Below are 18,455 nucleotides of genomic sequence, written 5' to 3'. Positions count from 1 at the left end.
ACGTTAGCGATTTCGAGAAGAGAGAAACCTCAGCACAAACCATGTCGAGCTCACCCGGTGCACAGCGGGCAGCCCAGGCCGGGGCCAAGCGCTTCATCAGCGGAGTCGTGGAAGGTGAGCGACTGTCCCGGTGTCATGGCGAGTTTTGCACCCCCGCCGAGAATTGCACCCCCACCATATTTTGGGACTGTTTTAACTTAAAAACAGGGATGCAAATCTCGGCAGGTACAAACTGCCGAGATGTGCACCCCCCTCCATAAAGCCAGGAGAGATCCCCAGGTCTCGAGGTCCTCTGTACCCGGATTGTAAGCACCAAAGTCGGCTTCCATGAGCCAGAAGAGAGCCCCAAGCATGGAAGTCACCTCCACGCGGATCTAATACATCAAAGTCGGTCTCCATGAGCCAGGACAGACCCCCTGGCTTGGAGATCACGTCTACCCAGTCAATTATATCATTTTTAAACAGTTAAGTTTCCGTATAAATCATTACAATATGCTCCCGGAAGGTGGGGATGCAATTCTCGGCGGGGGTGCAAAACTCGGCATGACACCGGGAACGACCGCCGGTGTCCCCTGATTGGATCCCCTGATAAACCATGCTAGAGGATGCAAACAAATACATGCTGCATTTAGAGTGCATGAACAACCTGTTTTTATTTTTGTCATGTTGTGTTGGTGAAATGCACTTTGGATGTTAATCCTGTGTTGATCACTGCTGCTGGTGAGTGGTGACATTTGGTTTATAACTTGACCTTTGCTTGCTGCAGGGTTTTATGGACGGCCATGGACTATGGAGCAAAGAACAGAACTGTTCAAAAGGTAATGGCATTATCAACCTTGATCCTCGATAGGCAGATGTGAAGACATGAAGATACAATGTAGCCTTTATCTAGTTAGGCTGCATCTGGATAAATGGAATATGAATTATTAAATAGTATTAAATATTAAATTATCTTCCAGAGGGTCTACTCTGAAATGTCATTTTGCGTTGTGTTACTGCTTATATTGTTCCTGAGTTCATAATATGCAAACATTTCACTTCAGGAAAAGACAGGATTGGAGTGTGGAACCACAGTGATTCAAATATTATTTGAAAATCAAAAGTGCTATTGAGGTCTCCTGATCTTCAATGTTAGCTTCCCTTCCAACTTTTAAGCACCGACTGTATCAGAGGATATTTTTCTCAAAAGCATTGAAGTTACATAATCTTCTCACTAACAATTGATTATGAGAAATAAGTTGGTGTGATTGTTTATTGCTGGTATTGAATTTCATAGGGAACAGAAGTGGGGCTTGAGCACATACCTATATGCCCCCAAGGATGACTACAAGCACAGGATGTACTGGAGAGACCTGTACTGTGCTGAGGAGGCAGGTGAGGAAAGTGCCTAAAACTTTCAATACTTTCATTTCTTTTCTTTTCTTTTTGATTTGGTGCAAGTTTCTTTTCTGTGTTTCTCAAATGATATGAATGAATGATTTAGAATTATTTATTTATTTTCATGCCACTTAGTGGCCCATCCCTCATGGGACGATATGACACCTTTTCATCATAGATAATCCGCATTACAATTTTCGGTAGGCTACATAAACAATAACTACAGGCATTGCTGGTCATACATCATAAGTTACAACCAGGGTCCAACTTTTTGTCTGTCGGTCAAATGGCTACTGCAATTGAGGTGTTTACAGTAGGTGATTACTAACCTGACTCCGCCAGATGGGGCGGTACGGTGATTACAAACACCACTTAAAAATATCCCACAGATGTCCATTTAGGTCGGGATCTGTTGATTGGTGAGCATGGGTCATGCTCATCGAATAAAATCATGAACTTGTGTATGATTTACCTTGTTGTCTGATGGATTAGATCTTTGTGTTAATGAGACTATACTTCATAAGATCTGTTTTCTCGTCCCTGATTATTCGTCTAGAACAACTGATGGCGCTGATATCGGCAGCTAAGCAGCATGACGTTGACTTCGTCTATGCCATCTCTCCCGGCTTGGACATCACCTTCTCCAACCCCAAAGAGGTTGCCACCCTCAAGAGGAAACTAGACCAGGTGGGACTTGATGCACATGGATGAAGAGTGGAGCTCAAGCAGCGAAGATCATTTTTAATCTCAACTTTTGATTTAGCTTTATGGCTGTCAAAGCATTTGTCTTGGACACTGCTTTCCCCTTATTGGGAAACAAGCCGCAGTAAAATGGCAACTTTAGATTCGCTGCTTGTGGGTTAACGGGCGAAGACACTGCTAGGGTCAAAGGTCAAGGGTCAAAGGTGGAATAACTGTTTTGTTGGTGCTCACTGTAAGGCAATTTGGAGAAAAGCCTTTCCCAAATGGCATGTCACTCTTACTACGTATACTTAATTTGACACCTACAAATTGTGCATCTTTTAAGTTGCCTACATTTTAAGATGACTGGTATTCAATATCGCTCTGTTTCTATTCTAAAGACTCTGAACCACAAATTGTCCCCCTTTGGTTGTCCAGGTAAAGGAGTTTGGCTGCAGGTCGTTCTCTTTGCTGTTTGATGACATCGAGACGGAGATGTGTCCAGCTGACAAACAGGCCTTCAGCTCCTTTGCCCACGCTCAGGTGGCCGTCACCAACGAGGTGTACCAGCACCTGGGACAACCTGAGACCTTCCTCTTCTGCCCCACAGGTCAGAGGATGGCATGACACTGCAAAAAAGACTTTCTTTACGCAGAATATCGCCATTTTTGCAAATGTGAATTGCAATCCGTTTGAAGACAACTCTGCATACAGTTTTCAGCACTTTAAATGTAATAAATCTCGTGGGAGAGAGTGAAAACAAAATGTGAAGGAAATGGTTCCGAATTTTAATTAAATTAAAATTTCTGTCCAACTAACCAGTACTAAAATATGTTTAGGAAGCTGTGTAAAAAAAACTTTGAGAGAAACAGTGTTTCCTCTTATAATGTAGTCGTAGATATTTAAGTAAGCCATTTCAATATTTTATTTTTATTTTGAGCCCTGACCAGAGAGGAGTTCCACCCAGATATACTGTAGGTGCCATTCTAATACCATTTTAATACCAAATGATTTAATTCTCTTCCTTGCATTTAGATCCACAGTCTGCCATTCCATGAAGACAGTAAGACACAAGCAAACATTATCATGAAATTGCTTTAATTTATCTGAATATGCTCAATTTCCCCCCAAATGTTGTCTTGTCCACTCTGTCATTCATCCTGGGACTCCAGATTACTGTGCTGCATTCTGCACTCCCAACGTGTCCCAGTCGTCTTACTTGCACACTGTGGGGGACAAGCTGCTGCCGGGGATAGATGTGCTGTGGACCGGTAAGAACGCACTGACTGTTAGTCTGAACCGGTTTGGATGTGCTCCATAGAAGTAACAGAAAGTTTAAAAAAAAATGAACACTTTGATTAGCTATCCATGGTTTTCCAAACACTGTCCCATTTGTGTCCTTCAGGTCCTAAAGTGGTATCCCACCATATCTCTGTTGAGTCCATAGACGAGGTGTCGTCCGTCCTGAAGAGGGCACCGGTCATCTGGGACAATATCCACGCCAATGACTACGACCCCCAAAGGATCTTCCTTGGACCCTATAAGGTAACTATCTACCTGCCCAGCAGCCCAGGTTTAGATCTGTAAGGACGTCTCTGGGGTCTCTGTCCTAAAAGCTTTATGACCCCGGCCTAACTAACATCATCTCTTCATACAGGACCGTCCCACTGAGCTGATTCCCAAACTGAAAGGGGTTCTCACCAATCCCAACTGTGAGTTCTACCCAAACTTTGTGGCCATCCACACCTTGGCCACATGGTGCAAGTCCACAGCTGACGGAGGACAGAGGGACGTGCAAATGAGTGAGTGTCTACTTTTTCTTAGATATTTAATAATGCCTTTAAAATGTCCAAATTTGCATATATATATATATATATATATATATATATATATATATATATATATATATATATATATATACTGTTGTTTTCAGAGTTGTCAGTTTCAACACACCAAGCTTTAAAGGCTTTCATCCTATTTCAGATTCATTTCTACAGAGGAAGTGGCTGTATTAGGACGGTTAAACAGTGTGTCAAAGTACAGTCAGGATAAAACGTGTATGTACTTCATAATGCCCAGAGAAAGAGACCTATACTGTTGCAGAATGACAAAAGAAAAATAGTCAATGTGGTAAGAGTAGAAAGAGAGGAATTGCGGGTTATTTTGAGGGAAAAGTGTGTGCTGCTGAAACAACTGTTAATCAAATCAAATAAAAACAAGCTCAGGTTTGAAGTCGTCCGCTCTGTTGGAGAGCTGTGTTGCGTGACAAACTTTTTTTCAAACTACTTTTGCTTTTAACACCACACTCGCCAAGTCCCAACTGCGCATTCTAGCACACTGCTCCATATTGAAACCCCCCTCCCTCTGATACCCCGACACCAGGTGATGATGAGCAGGACCTCTGCTACAGCCCCCAGAAGGCCCTGAGCCTCGCCCTGACCGACTGGCTGCAGGAGTTTCTCAGCACCGACCGACCTGGAGGTACCGTAAGAGACTGATGGAAAAAGTGACCTCACATCATGAAAGATACAGTTGGATGTATTGTTACCACGATATCACAAGGCACGTCTTTATAACAGGCAGGCAGCAGGTACTGTAAGGCTGAGCAATGCAAAATCACATGTTAATGAAATTGACTTTCATCGCATTGAACTGCATGGTAATGCCAAGCGTGATGTCAAACCAACTATGTTGTTTAAAATACATACTACAGCATGCGCTGGGACGCGTCATCAGTGATGTTAACTGGGGTCGTAAGGTGTTTCGGGTCTGTCGAACATCATACACCCTCGCCCAGTAGACCCAGCCGAGGCCGATTAAGACCCGGACCCGCGTCCCAGAAGCAGCCGCTCACGGATCAGCCTTCCTACTCTGTCTGCAACGTTGCCCGCGGAAGGGTTGATCACGCCCAATCCGCTGCAATAGAGTTTAGTGCTACACCGCAGTATTGAAAGACCCTTCGGTGCATGGAGGGTCTAAGGCCCTGTGGATGACTCCAGGCCGGGCTCCTCCTTCGTCTAAAATAATATTCCATCAAATGTTTCATACCTCATTTTGTCGAGTTTTTAAAGAAAATGTGCTTGTTATCAATTTAGATGAGGGAATTGCATGTCACAATATCCTCATATCATCACGTTATGATTCCACTGAAAGAATATAAATGATCATATTGAATTATTGCCCAGGCTAGCAGCAGGGTTGCGTAGTGAGAAGGGATCAATGAAGTATCACATCAAGAGAAAGCATGTCAGTGCTCCCTTCGCACAGACGCCGTCGGTGTGTGAATGGGTGAATGTGAGGTATTCATGTCAAAGCGCTTTGGGTAGTCGGTAGACTATATCAAATGCGCTCTATAAATACAGTCCATTTACCATTTACCATTTCACCCTCCCAGGCGCTTGCCGTCTCCCAGCTCGCCTGAAGAAAGAGTCGTCCGATGAGGAGCCCATGCAGACGGACCCAGACTATGTGCCTGGCCCCGGGGAGAACCCGCTGTACACAGCGGAGCCGCTGACGCTGGAGGACCTGAACCTGCTGTCAGAGCTCTTCTACCTGCCCTACGAACACGGGCCAGCGGCCAGAACCATGCTGCAGGAACTGCACTGGCTGAAGAGCCACAGTGAGGCTGCGACAATCGAGACAGACAAGGTTAAGAAGTGTGTGTGTGTGTGTGTTTAGAATACACTTTAAAAAAAAAACTTTTATTAGTAGTAGTAGTAGTACTACTACTAATAAATAATAAGAAGTTGTATTTGTCATGCACTTTTCATTTAAGATCAATCTCAAAGTGCTACAGAGTAAAAAAAACAACAACAAAACATGTAAAATGCATCAAAGGCAGAGAACTACTACTACTATAATACTCTAATCAGGGTTCCCACACCTTCTTAAACATCAAATTCAAGGACTTTTTCCAAGGATTTTCCAGGCTTAATTCCCTCAAATTCAAGGACCCAATATGGCATAGTTTGAGACACGGATCAAGGTTAATTCATGTTACAACACTGATAATTTGTATAATGAGAACTAGCAGGCTTTACAGAAGCTCACAGACAATTCAAAAGAGAGAGAGGCTTGAATGTGTGAACACTTCTCAAATGTGTGTTAAACGTTAAGTTAAAAAAAGAAAACTATTCTTACACAATATATAGAAATTCAAGTCCACACTCTGCCCCTTCACCCGCGGGTGTTTTCTTTTCAGACGGCAGAGTGGCGTGCGAGAGCGCAGCGTTTCGACGGGCTGTGCGAAGCAGTGGTCCAGATGTTCAACCGCCTGTCCAACGCGCCCAACCGCCGCATCCTGTACGACCTCTACAACTACATCTGTGACATCAAGAGCGGCGTCGGCCTGGCACGAGCCTACGTGAAAACACTGGGTAAGAAAACCTGCTCCTCTCCTTCCTACCATCAACGCCATACATAGGTGTTATGACAGGCAGGCTTCCACATCCTATAATAAGAATGAATAATGTGTGTGTGTGTGTGTGTGTGTGTGTGTGTGTGTGTGTGTGTGTGTGTGTGTGTGTGTAACTGTCTCCCAGCATCTGACTGCATTATTAGTGTTTATGTCCTTTGTACTCTGTATTTATGTGGACATAAATAATTTAAATGTGTGTGTGTGTGTGTGTGTGTGTGTGTGTGTGTGTGTGTGTGTGTGTGTGTGTGTGTGTGTGTGTGCGTGTGTGTGTGTGTCTCTGAGAGTGTGCACACGCGCGCGCGTGTGTGTGTGTGTGCGTGTGCGTGAGTGAGTGTGTGTCTGAGTGAGTGAGTGAGCAGAAATTGTGTTCGGTCACAGCTATGTCATTTTACGTGCGATTGGGCAGAATGTTTCAGGAAGTGTAAAGAGCACCCCCTGCTGGTGACTTAACAGAGCCGGATTTTTGAATTAGGTCATTAGGGCCAACTAAATGGGCAACCCACATTTCCAATAACAATCTCAGACCCATAACTCTGACCGACTCCTTCAAATTCCTCGGCACCCACATCAGCAATAATTTAAAATGGGACATCAACATCATGAAAAAGTTCCCAGCAGCGACTGTATTTCCTCAGGCAACTGAGGAAGTCCAGGGTCAAACGCCGCCTGCTGGTCCGATTCTACACTGCCATCATTCAAAGTATACTCGCCTCATCAATCATAGCCTGGTATGGAACAGCAGATAAACACTCCAAACACAAACTACAGCGCATAGTCAAGAAGGCCTCCAAAATCATAGGATGTGACCTTCCCTCTCTGAACTCCATCTTCTCCACCCGAACAGCCACTCGCGCTGGCAAGATTGCCAAGGACCCCTGGCCTCCCACCCAGCACACCACCTATTTCAGCCCACGCCCTCAGGTAGACGCTACAGGTCTCTATTCACCCCAAAAAACACCCGTTCAAGGACAACCTTTCCCCACAGCCATATGAGCCCTGAACTCTTTTGGCCCCCCACACCCCCTCACCTTCACTAAGCACCCGATGGACTCTAATGTTTCACTTGTCCTTGTGTGTATTTATGCATTTATTCTTAGGAATGGGGTAAATGTATACATGTCCTCATGTTTCCTGAAACATAAATAAAGTGTAATCAATCATTTGGAATCCAAGTTTAGTTTATGTGAGTGTATTTGTCTGTCTATGTACTGTATGGCCTATTCTGTGTCATTCCCCATTTATTGCTTATTTTATTTCTTCTCTTTGGACAGGAGAGAAGGGATAAGGGCTGGTTTGGAATGTTCTATAGGAGTTGAGGGAATACAGTAGGGTCTCCGCAGGGTCTTGAAAAGTATTAAAAGTTGATAAATCAATTTAGGGAAAATTAAGGCCCTTAAAAAGTATTAGTCTTAATCGCCATTTGACGAGGTATTAAATTTGGAGCCGATTGTTAAATTATTAAATTATCATTATGATATCGTCTCATATCGATCGCAGACCCCTGAATTAAATCAAAATTGTATCGTGGCCGACTTTGTGATATCAGCAAATATCGTATCATTTTCCAAAGCATCTCCATAATATCGTATCGTGATGAAACTTGTGATTTACACCCCTATCGCTGATGTGATGAAACTGGCATTGAGGTCTTAAGATATATTGAAAAGGATTTAAAAAGGTCTCAAAAGGTATTGAATTGAACTCCAGGATTCCTGCATATACCCTGTAAGGGAGAAAACATTACAAACAAAACAAAATAAAATGTCCCTGTACACAATAAAGTGGATTTCTCTTTACATTTTTCTACTTTACTTTACTTTACTTTATTTCATTTGGCAGACGCCTTTATCCAAAGCGACGTACAACAAGTTATTTACAACCAACAAGAATACAAAACAATATAAACAGTAAAACAAGGCAGTGACAGGATCAAAGCAAAGGTCAGTTCATGAAGGAATGCCGAAAAGGTGAGTTTTTAGTCTTTTTCGAAAGATGGGAAAAGTTTCGGCCGTCCTGACCAAGGGAGGGAGTTCGTTCCACCATTTCGGTGCCAGGGATGAAAAAAGTCTCGAACGGGATGAGCGATTGTTGAGTACATGTAATGGTGGAGGGGCGAGGCGTCCAGCACTAGTGGAGGAGCGGAGGGAGCGGTGTGAGGGCTGGAATCTGACCATAGATTGTAGGTACGGAGGGGCTGTCTGGTGTACTGCTCTATAGGCTAGAGTAAGTGTTTTGAATTTAATACGTGAGGAAATGGGAAGCCAATGGAGGTCATGGAAGAGGGGGGTGACGTGGGAAAATTTGGGTTGATTGAACACCAGACGAGCTGCAGCATTCTGGATAAGCTGGAGTGGTTGAATAGCAGAGGTAGGTAAGCCAGCTAGAAGGGCATTGCAGTAGTCAAGTTTTGATATGATAAGTGACTGGACCAGGAGTTGTGTTGCTTCTCTTGTGAGGAATGGACGGATTTTGCGGATGTTATATAGGGAGAATCTACAGGAGCGTGCTGTTGCAGAAATGTAGGCGGAGAAGGAGAGCTGGTTGTCTATGATCACACCCAGGTTTTTGACAGTTTTGGAGGGTATTACAATGGTGTTGTCTATTGAGATGGAGAGGTCAGTCAGTGGGCAGTCTTTTCCAGGGAGGAAGAGCAACTCGGTCTTGCTTAGGTTCAGTTTCAGGTGGTGAGTGGACATCCATTTACTAATGTCTTTGAGACATACGGAGATGCGAGTCATGATTTGGGTGTCAGAGGGGGGGAAGGAGAGATAGACCTGTGTGTCGTCGGCATAACAGTGATATGAAAAACCGTGTGATGAGATGATATGGCCGAGAGATCTGATGTAAAGCAGGAACAGTCGGGGGCCCAGGACTGAGCCCTGGGGGACACCAGTGGTGAGAGTGCAGGGTTTTGAGAGACCTCCTCGCCATAATACCTGGTAGGAGCGGTTGGAGAGATATGATGAAAACCAGGAAAGTGCAGAACCAGAAATGCCTAAATCAGAGAGAATGGAAAGAAGAATTTGGTGATTGACTGTGTCGAATGCAGCAGATAGATCTAGTAAAATAAGGACGGAAGAGAGTAGTAGACGGATGTTCTAGTAGAACATTTTTCCCCAATAAATGATTGTCTTTGCTTTCCACAGGAGGACAAGGTCAGCCCTCTGCCCAGGAGATGAATGACGACCCTGAACCCTGGGGCTTCAGAGGAGGCCTCTCTGGAGAGTTCCAGGTAACATAACCTAATCTAATCAGGTCATCCAAACCTTCTCTCGCTGCAGTGCAGGTGCTTCAGCAGAGCAGCATTATCTGGAACTTTAAAATACTCTAAATGGCCCAATCAAATTAACAACAAAGCTGCTGTTTTTTCCACATACTTTACTTGTAAAGATCCTCTTAGTAATTGTTTTTTTTTTCATATTGAGTAAATGATTGAAGTATATGCATAGTCGAGCTGAACAATTAATGCAAATTAATTGTGAGAGAGGGGTGTCCAACATGGATTTTCGAAAACAAGATGTCTTAGTGCTGCGGGTAATCTTTGGTCCATAAACTAAGTAGAATATTTATGAAAATCTTTAATCATATAAATTTGGTAAATCGTGCACACTGACATGTTTGTTTGTTTATTTATTTATTTATTTATTTATTCATTCATTTATTTATTATTAATATTTGCATTTTTATTTTATTTTTATTACAGTTTTTATGTTCTAAAAATTTATTAGAGCTGGTCAAACGAAAATGTATTGAAACCGACATTTACAACTTCTAACCGACTTAATCTTGCTTATGTCAATTAATTCAATGAATTCATTAATTGAATTAATTAATGTGAATTCGGTTAATACTTTCTGCAATGCGTGCGTCCGTGAACTGTTCCCTTAAAAAAATACTATGTTGTATTCAGTCACGTGCCTCCGCCCCGTCCAACTAACATTAGTCTGCATTCAGGCGTTCACTCAAAGCCTAGCTGTCGGCTAGCCTGGGTGAACCCAGCCTCCACGTGACCTGCTCTCAGACCTGTTCCCAGTCACTACAGTGACTGGGAACAATGAGAGCAGATCGTGGGGGCTGGGTTTACCTAGGCTAGCTGTCGGCATGGAGGATGACATGAGCAAAAACACAGAGCCAACAAACAGTACAGTACACTACAGCACAGTACAGACCGTGTCAGATAACATGTATAAAAAAAAGCGTATAAAATAATCATTCATTAATAGTAATCGAGGTAAAAGTTTGAAATAATCATGATATTGATTTGAAGTGATATTGCTCAGCTCTAAAATGTATGAAAAACGTGATATGAATCAAAATAATCATAATAATCACAATGTGATCTTTTTGTCAATATCTTTCAGCCCTAATGCACAGGAATTTGTACTTGCAGAGAATGCTGCCTTGCCATGGAAACAGGGACCTTTTCCGGCACCCTCCCATGACGGCGGTCTACTCCATTCGGCCTTACTGCCCCGAGGACAAGGTGAGGATGGCAGCTTCTCAAACATCCTGGTATATTTGGTATTTTGTGCAGCAGCAATACAGCCTCTGTGTCGTTCTCTGTCCTAGATGGAAGTGCAGAGGATTTTCCATGAGATGCAGAGAGCGGGAGAGGACAACGTTCCCACCATGACACAACCTCCACTTATTAGTGACAGGTAAGAGGGCGAGCGCACCTTCTCTCCTCGACACTTCCTCTCTCGCAGCATACTTCCATCCTGAAGTTTCCCTCTGCCCCCCCCACATCAGTCTGTCAGCAGGTGAGATGCCCCCTTCCCCTCAGTGTGGTCTGGTGCTGGAGGATGAGATAGGCGTGTGTGGCTTTGCCCTCGGACTCACCGACGCCAAACCAGCCGCAGCTAAGATTCAGGTGAGAGCCTGTTTGATCAAGTCCAAGGACCGAATCCTATTCCAGAGCAGATCATCACATCTGGATAAAATACAGTATACTTTAACCAGTGGTGGAAAGAGTACGAGAATGTCCTACTCAACTGGGGGTACTATTACTTTGCTGATATTTTAATTAAGAAGTAAAAGGAATTTGTTATAAAAGTAAAAAGTGAAAAAAGTTGCTCATTAAAAATGTGCTCGGAGTAAAAGTTTGTTACTTTTTAGAAAAGAAAATGGTGGATCTTTCCCATGCAATTCTAACATTAGCAGAGGACCCACTAGTTTCTTTAAACGTTTAATTGTAAAAATTACAAAATAAAGTGCACAAAGTAATGCCAGATTACTCTTCTCTTCTTTACTGACTGGAAATGAAGTAACTGTGACTGATGCTTATGAAGAAGAACCTACAAAATGTGTACTCCGTAATGGATGGGATTGAAAATGTAGCGAAGTAAAATGTTCAAGATTTTTTTTTTTTTTTTAAAGTACAACTAATGGCTTAAAAAAAGTGCACATAGTAAGTGTAATTAGTTACTTGCCCCCACCTGTTCACTGTATTTTATCGCCTACCTGCAGAGGGTGCTAAGTGATCCAGACTTCCCCTCCCTGGTCACCATGCAGCTGCTGCCCAGGGTCACTGACTCCGCCATTGCCAAGCGCATGATCAGTGGCCTGCTCTCTTCCATCAGGAGCTGCGGTGAGTCCAGTCCTGAAGCTGCACTCTAGTCTATTAAATCATGTTAGGCTGGAATTGAAATATTGACTTACCCACTAAGATTTGGAGGGGGGAGAAGAAGGGAAAAGATCAATGAAAAACAAATAAACACTTTTGCCTGCTTTTCCCGTCCAGGATCCAGAGGAGTATTCTGCGAGCTGAGGCAGAGCGATAGGAGGATGCTCGCCTTTTACACTAAGCTGGGCTCCTTCAAACCCATACACATGGCTGGTCTACCTAAAGACGTGGTTGCCATGGGAATGAGCTTATGAACCAGTGTATGGTCTCAGGTCTGAAATGTCCATCAGAGAAACCAATCAGCTTGTCAATAATTTTGCAGCATGCTCAATTGATCCAACGCATCTACTACTACAGTATACTAACACTTGTGTATGTTGTGAAGAAAAGTGTAATACAAGACCATTGATTTTGTAGCAATGAAACTGCGACTTGTTAAAATTGTATAGGGATTATTTTTTACATTGTGAGACAAATGTAATTACATTCAGGTTATTCTAACCCTGCTTAATAAAATGGATGGCACGTTGTGTGTACAATGCTGAGATTGTGTTGTGCGTTGTATTTATTAAACACTTCTGCTGGTGACAAACATGAAACGGAACTCGACATACCAGAACAATAGAGCATATTTTAATCTTTGATGTGTTTAGAGTTATTCTGAAGGAATACAAACATATATATTAAACAGTAACATTTTAAATTAAAACAGCTGGTGTGAAAATTCAGCATAGTCACATTGTCTGAACGAATGTCAGTTGAACGACATGTACGTAGATGGTGGACCTGCCCAGAACAACTCATGAGCTTTAGAAACATGAACATCCATGTTGCTCTGAGAGCCCTGACATCATTGTAGATTTAAACAAGACTAGGACCAGTGTTCTGTGTGTTACAAAAACGGGTATGAAATAAGTTAAACAATTCAAATAGACACACGTTAATTTCTTAAGTACTATCTCTTATTTTGTGCCTCTGTAAAACAAAGCCATGGTTTGTTCTTTGACCCTGTTGCCCTGAGTGTCTGGCCAGCAGAGTCTGGCTGCAGAAGAGGAGGTTCCCATCCCCTGGTTCCTAACGAGAGAGAACTATTCATGACAAATATATACACCCAGACTCCTGGGATATCAGCAGTGTCTGGTCTGAACATGAAAGCAGGAAGTACAACTTAAGGTAGACTCAAAAGGTAGTCATGTGCGTGTATTGATATGAAGGAGTTAGGCTGTGAATGATGGTACAGATAGAGTGGAATTACCGGTACATGCAACATAGGTCATGAGCTGGACTCAAAACAACAAAGCCCACTCCTTTTTCTGCTAGCGGTCAGGAAAATAACCTTTGGTCAGATTCAAATAAACTCCAGGCCTTCAAACTTCACGTCGCCTATCTTTGTCTCGGACATCAGCATCCGTCCGTCTAGAGTGAACGCCAGGATGTAGGTGGCGACCTCGCCGGCGTCCTCCTTGGACTTGAGCGCCAGAACAATCTGGTCATCTGTGTCGGGAACAAATTTGAAGGAGGAGAAGCCGTGGGTGGGGTTGAGCGGTCCGACGCGCCCCGTGGTGACGTGGCTGAAGTCTGCGGAGCAGGACAGCAGCAGGTTGGTGGCTCGCCGCTCGTCGGCGGTCTCCTCGTAGCGCTCGTGACTGGCCCGGCGAGGCAGGAAGAACCAGCGCTGCAGACGCTCGCTCCACGCCGCTGACTCATGGATGAGGTAGCCTGGAAGAGAGGGAGGGTTTGGAAACATACACTGTAAAAATATGGATGGACTGGTTTGTGGCATTTTGACTGTCGCCATCTTGGACGAGAAGAGCCACAGCGCCGCCTGCTATTGGTCTGTGATCGGTCGAGCTGCGTGATCACCGGACAGGCGATCTGTCAATCACACTGCAAAGCATTTACGTTATCATCTACTTGACTCTAAATGGGAGCACACATCATGTTGTATTGAAGAAGACTTGATACTCTGGATTGAAACAACAAATTCAGTAGGAAAGTGTTTACTGAGATAATAAATCAAGTGGGAAGTAGGGTAATTTCCCCATTGACTTCTATACAATTGGACTTCTCTTTGCAGCCATAGTTGAAATTGGCTATAACGACCAAAACTGTTTTTGAACCAGGCTGTAAACAAGTTTATTTCTGCTGTAAAGTTGCATGGGGGCCTATGGGGAATGACTCGCTTTTGTAGCCAGCCTCAAGTGGCCATTCGAGGAACTGGTTGGAAATCAATGTCAGATCGTCCGTGTAGATTTCTTTCAGTCCTCCAGGTAGTAAAGATGTCCACACAAAAAAACATGAAGAGTTGAAGATGTTGTGATATGAACTGAAGCCTCTTGGATGAGTGGTGAGATGTCAAGTCGGTTCTGCTTTTGAACGATGTCTCCTCACCTGGAGGTTGTATCCCTGCTGCGCTCCGCAGGGCGTTGTAGCGCGGCACCCAGTTCTCGTGCTCCACGTCGCCATGGTGGCCAACGACTTTCACCCACTCGGGGTTGTTGTTGACAACCTCTCCGGAGGTCGTGGTCCACTCCTTCCCCAGGCCGCCGACGTACAGGTGCTCATCCTTCACTGCCAACCACTCCGCCTTGAATCCTATGAACACACACACACGCGCACGCACACACACACACACACACACACACACACACACACGCACGCACACGCGCACACACACACACACACACACACACACACACAGTAAAAATGTATTAAGGCAGGGGGGCAGGGTTATTTCAGAACCAATGATACGACAAGGCTAAGTGATTGAGAAGCATTAACAGAAAAGCAAGATCAATGTGTAACCTACACTAACAGAGCAAAGACATGCAGAGATGGATCAGTGAAGGCATCTCAACTTCCTCAAATGTGGACCAATCGTGTCCTTAGCTTTCCCCCGTGGCAAAGTAAAGTTCCTCAGTCTCCCTTGTGTTTTTGCTGCCAACTTTGACATGGATCTACCTATTTAAAGGAACATGCCAACATTTTGGAGATTTGCCTATTTGCCATATTCTAGATAGTAAGAGGAGAAGATAGATGCCCTTCTCTTCTCTGTGCGTGCAGTAGAAAGTAGTTACGCACCCCTCCTGCTAGTTAGCTTAGCACAAGACTGGTACGGTAGTTTGCGGTACATGCTCGCATACCCCTGTTAAGTCACCTAAACTAACTACATTAGCATTTTTTTTTAGTTTCTAGTTAGTTCTATGTACTGAAGTTGAATTAATAATCAATACATTTTGAGTGCAAAAAAAGTCATGCTGTCATAATTCATAATTCAGGCTAGTTACTGCCACACGTTATGCTAGACGAGATTTTTGCCCCACATGTATGCAGAGGGTACAGATGAAGACTGACCTTTGGAGACCAAGCCGTCCCCGTCAGGCAGGATCACCCAGGGAACAGCCTGGCTGCCCTCTATCCTGAACACCACACCCGTACGGTCGTCGACACTGTACAGGTGGCCGTTGAACACCACCAGCTCAGACAGCTCCATACCTGGGGCAGAGGTAGTCAATCCATTAATGAGGGGACCCAAATCTTCATGTAAGAATAGTATGAACAAAACTAAAAGGATCAATGTGTGTGTGTGTGTGTGTGTGTCTTTAATCTAGCCCCTGTAGTACCTCGTCCCTTCTCAGACAGATGACCCTCCAGGGTGACGGTCTCCGTGTCCCACTCCACCTCCAGTCTGTCGGCGCTCTCTGAAACAGTCAGGTGACCCTTCCTCATGTAGCTGAACCACGTCTGCTCGTTGGCGCCGCGCGACGCCGTGTCCAGGTCTGCGATCACGCCGATACGGTACCGGACGCCGCGCTTCGTCTTCTCCGGCGGACTCAACGGATACGTGTCGTTGTAAAGTTTTTCCCTTTTCTGGAGGCCGGCGAGGCTTCCGACAGTTCGTCTGTTAGTGCCACTGACGACGTCGTTTCCCTCGCTGTGCATTTGCCAACTGTGCGCCCTGTTGTGGTAGTGACCTCTGGTGGCGTCGTCTCCGCCCCCCGCTGTCCGATGCAGGTACAGCAGGAGCGCGAGAGCCAGCAGAGTGGCCAGAGCGATGGCTCGCCATTTCAGCCGGAAGCGCGGGTCAGTGGTGGCGGCTCCTGTCATGGACGCCAAGGCCGGCGGGAGGCCCCGGACAGCCAGACGAAGAGGGGTCATGGAACCATCGTCTTCATCCTCTCTGTCGGGCTTGGACTCGGAGCGACGGCTGTCATAACCTGGGATCAAACAAAACCAGAGAGATCAGATGAGAGTCATGGTGGAGTAGGGTGGTACAGTACAAAACATTAAAAAACAAGAAATAACCGTTATTGTAGTGACCTTGCCCTTTGACGGTCTGCTGGAGGGATGATAGACAGATTCTGTGAGTGTTATTGTACCTTAAATAATGAATAACTAAATCAATATAAAACAATAAGAAATCGAAAATGATTGAATATTTTAAAAGAATGCATTAAAGAAAACGAACGAACAAAGGGAAGGAATGAGAAAAGGAGACGAATTCAATGGAAAAACAGGCTACTGTTCTTCTCATTGTTCATTGTTTGTCCATAACAGAGCTTTGTGTGCTCTGTGTGCTCTGTGTGCTCTGTGTGCTCTGTGTGCTCTGTGTGCTCTGTGTGCTCTGTGTGCTCTGTGGGGGGAGGGGGGCTTCAGTTTGTGCTCTATGTGCTCTGGGGGGGGGGGGGGGGGGCTTCAGTTTGTGTGCTCTGTGTGCTCTGTGGGGGGGAGGGGGGCTTCAGTTTCTAGACAGTTCTTTGAAGTTTTCCAGTTTTGTTTGTCTTAAGGCATTTTTGTTGTTTGTCCTTTTTCCGGACAGCATTTAAGAGGGAAAGTGATCCCGGATAAGGATAACCGGTCTCGTGTACTGTAGCTGTTATCAACTAGCGCCATCAGCCCAGGACTTTAGTAGCTGTTATCAACTAGCGCCATCAGCCCAGGACTTTAGTAGCTGTTATCAACTAGCGCCATCAGCCCAGGACTTTAGTAGCTGTTATCAACTAGCGCCATCAGCCCAGGACTTTAGTAGCTGTTATCAACTAGCGCCATCAGCCCAGGACTTTAGTAGCTGTTATCAACTAGCGCCATCAGCCCAGGACTTTAGTAGCTGTTATCAACTAGCGCCATCAGCCCAGGACTTTAGTAGCTGTTATCAACCAGCGCCATCAGCCCAGGACTTTAGTAGCTGTTATCAACTAGCGCCATCAGCCCAGGACTTTAGTAGCTGTTATCAACTAGCGCCATCAGCCCAGGACTTTAGTAGCTGTTATCAACTAGCGCCATCAGCCCAGGACTTTAGTAGCTGTTATCAACTAGCGCCATCAGCCCAGGACTTTAGTAGCTGTTATCAACTAGCGCCATCAGCCCAGGACTTTAGTAGCTGTTATCAACCAGCGCCATCAGCCCAGGACTTTAGTAGCTGTTATCAACTAGCGCCATCAGCCCAGGACTTTAGTAGCTGTTATCAACTAGCGCCATCAGCCCAGGACTTTAGTAGCTGTTATCAACTAGCGCCATCAGCCCAGGACTTTAGTAGCTGTTATCAACTAGCGCCATCAGCCCAGGACTTTAGTAGCTGTTATCAACTAGCGCCATCAGCCCAGGACTTTCCAACAGTGATGAACTATGAAGGCGTGTCCTACTCTCAAGAAGAACAAAATGCAAAAGCAATACAAAAGCATTATAACTGTGAAAAGTAGCAGTGTTGCTGCTGCCAAGGCTACAGAGCATTGCTGGGGGTAAAATTACAAATAGTGTAAATTCTTATCACTGCCAGTAATTAAGACAAAGTGTTAACTCTCCTTATTGACATAATATGGTGTCACATTGACACTGTGAAAAAATTTCATATTCACAAAGTCCGCCTCATGTTGCCTAGTATGGCAGAGTGGTGATGGGCCTCACGTTGCCTAGTATGGCAGAGTGGTGATGGGACCTGCAACAGTCTATTGTATTAATCATCACTCTTCTTAGGAATCCTATGGAAGAATGTCAGCATAGTTTAGTTAACAGCAGGACTAAATTTGATGCACTATTGATAACTATAGTCAAATAATGTAGCTACCTGGTATTTGTTAGAAGCCCCCTATCACAGCCAGAGTGACCCTGCCTGTTGAGACAGAGACAGAGACAGAGACAGAGACAGACAGGCTCCTGGTAAAGAAAGTCTTTCATCTGTGACGCGATCAAAAGACAACATTTGGACCTGCTCTACTGACAACAAATAGACGACTAAATCAGTCGCCCCTTCTGTCAATAGTGCAGCTCCTGCCTCTTATTTTGAAATGACAAATTGAAATGACCATGGATTTACTAATCACATGGATATACTAATCACATGGATATACTAATCACATG

The 18,455-nt window shown here is 44.5% G+C and overlaps 2 protein-coding genes across 7 annotated transcripts in view; one reads left to right on the top strand and one right to left on the bottom strand.

Moving 5' to 3' along the window:
* Window positions 1-12,643, top strand: ogal (O-GlcNAcase like). Its single transcript, XM_083655558.1, has 17 exons — window positions 1-114; window positions 767-818; window positions 1,277-1,374; window positions 1,934-2,064; window positions 2,497-2,668; window positions 3,231-3,329; window positions 3,464-3,603; window positions 3,716-3,860; window positions 4,441-4,539; window positions 5,453-5,706; window positions 6,260-6,434; window positions 9,622-9,707; window positions 10,866-10,958; window positions 11,045-11,133; window positions 11,225-11,345; window positions 11,942-12,062; window positions 12,216-12,643. Exons 1-17 carry the CDS (start codon window positions 42-44, stop codon window positions 12,350-12,352), a joined length of 2,085 nt encoding a protein of 694 aa, XP_083511684.1. The 5' UTR covers window positions 1-41; the 3' UTR covers window positions 12,353-12,643.
* A 72-nt stretch (window positions 12,644-12,715) lies between these two features.
* The window catches only part of cant1b (calcium activated nucleotidase 1b), a 12,418-nt gene continuing 6,678 nt past the window's right edge, over window positions 12,716-18,455 (bottom strand). For 2 of the 6 annotated variants that reach the window (XM_083656134.1, XM_083656133.1), the window contains exons 2-6: window positions 18,163-18,207; window positions 15,722-16,315; window positions 15,453-15,593; window positions 14,490-14,693; window positions 12,716-13,817 (exon numbers count right to left, since the gene is read on the bottom strand). In XM_083656134.1, coding sequence (XP_083512260.1) covers window positions 13,447-13,817; window positions 14,490-14,693; window positions 15,453-15,593; window positions 15,722-16,256 — 1,251 coding nt within the window. In that variant the 5' untranslated portion in view covers window positions 16,257-16,315; window positions 18,163-18,207 and the 3' untranslated portion in view covers window positions 12,716-13,446. Of the gene's footprint in view, window positions 13,818-14,489; window positions 14,694-15,452; window positions 15,594-15,721; window positions 16,316-16,418; window positions 16,441-18,002; window positions 18,070-18,162; window positions 18,208-18,455 lie in introns of those variants that run through there. The other 4 variants (XM_083656132.1, XM_083656131.1, XM_083656135.1 and 1 more) reach the window with 3 other exon arrangements.

This window comes from Poromitra crassiceps (assembly GCF_964638095.1).
Source record: "Poromitra crassiceps genome assembly, chromosome: 19".
Classification (NCBI taxonomy): domain Eukaryota; kingdom Metazoa; phylum Chordata; class Actinopteri; order Beryciformes; family Melamphaidae; genus Poromitra; species Poromitra crassiceps.
This window is presented reverse-complemented; position numbering and strand designations above follow the sequence as displayed.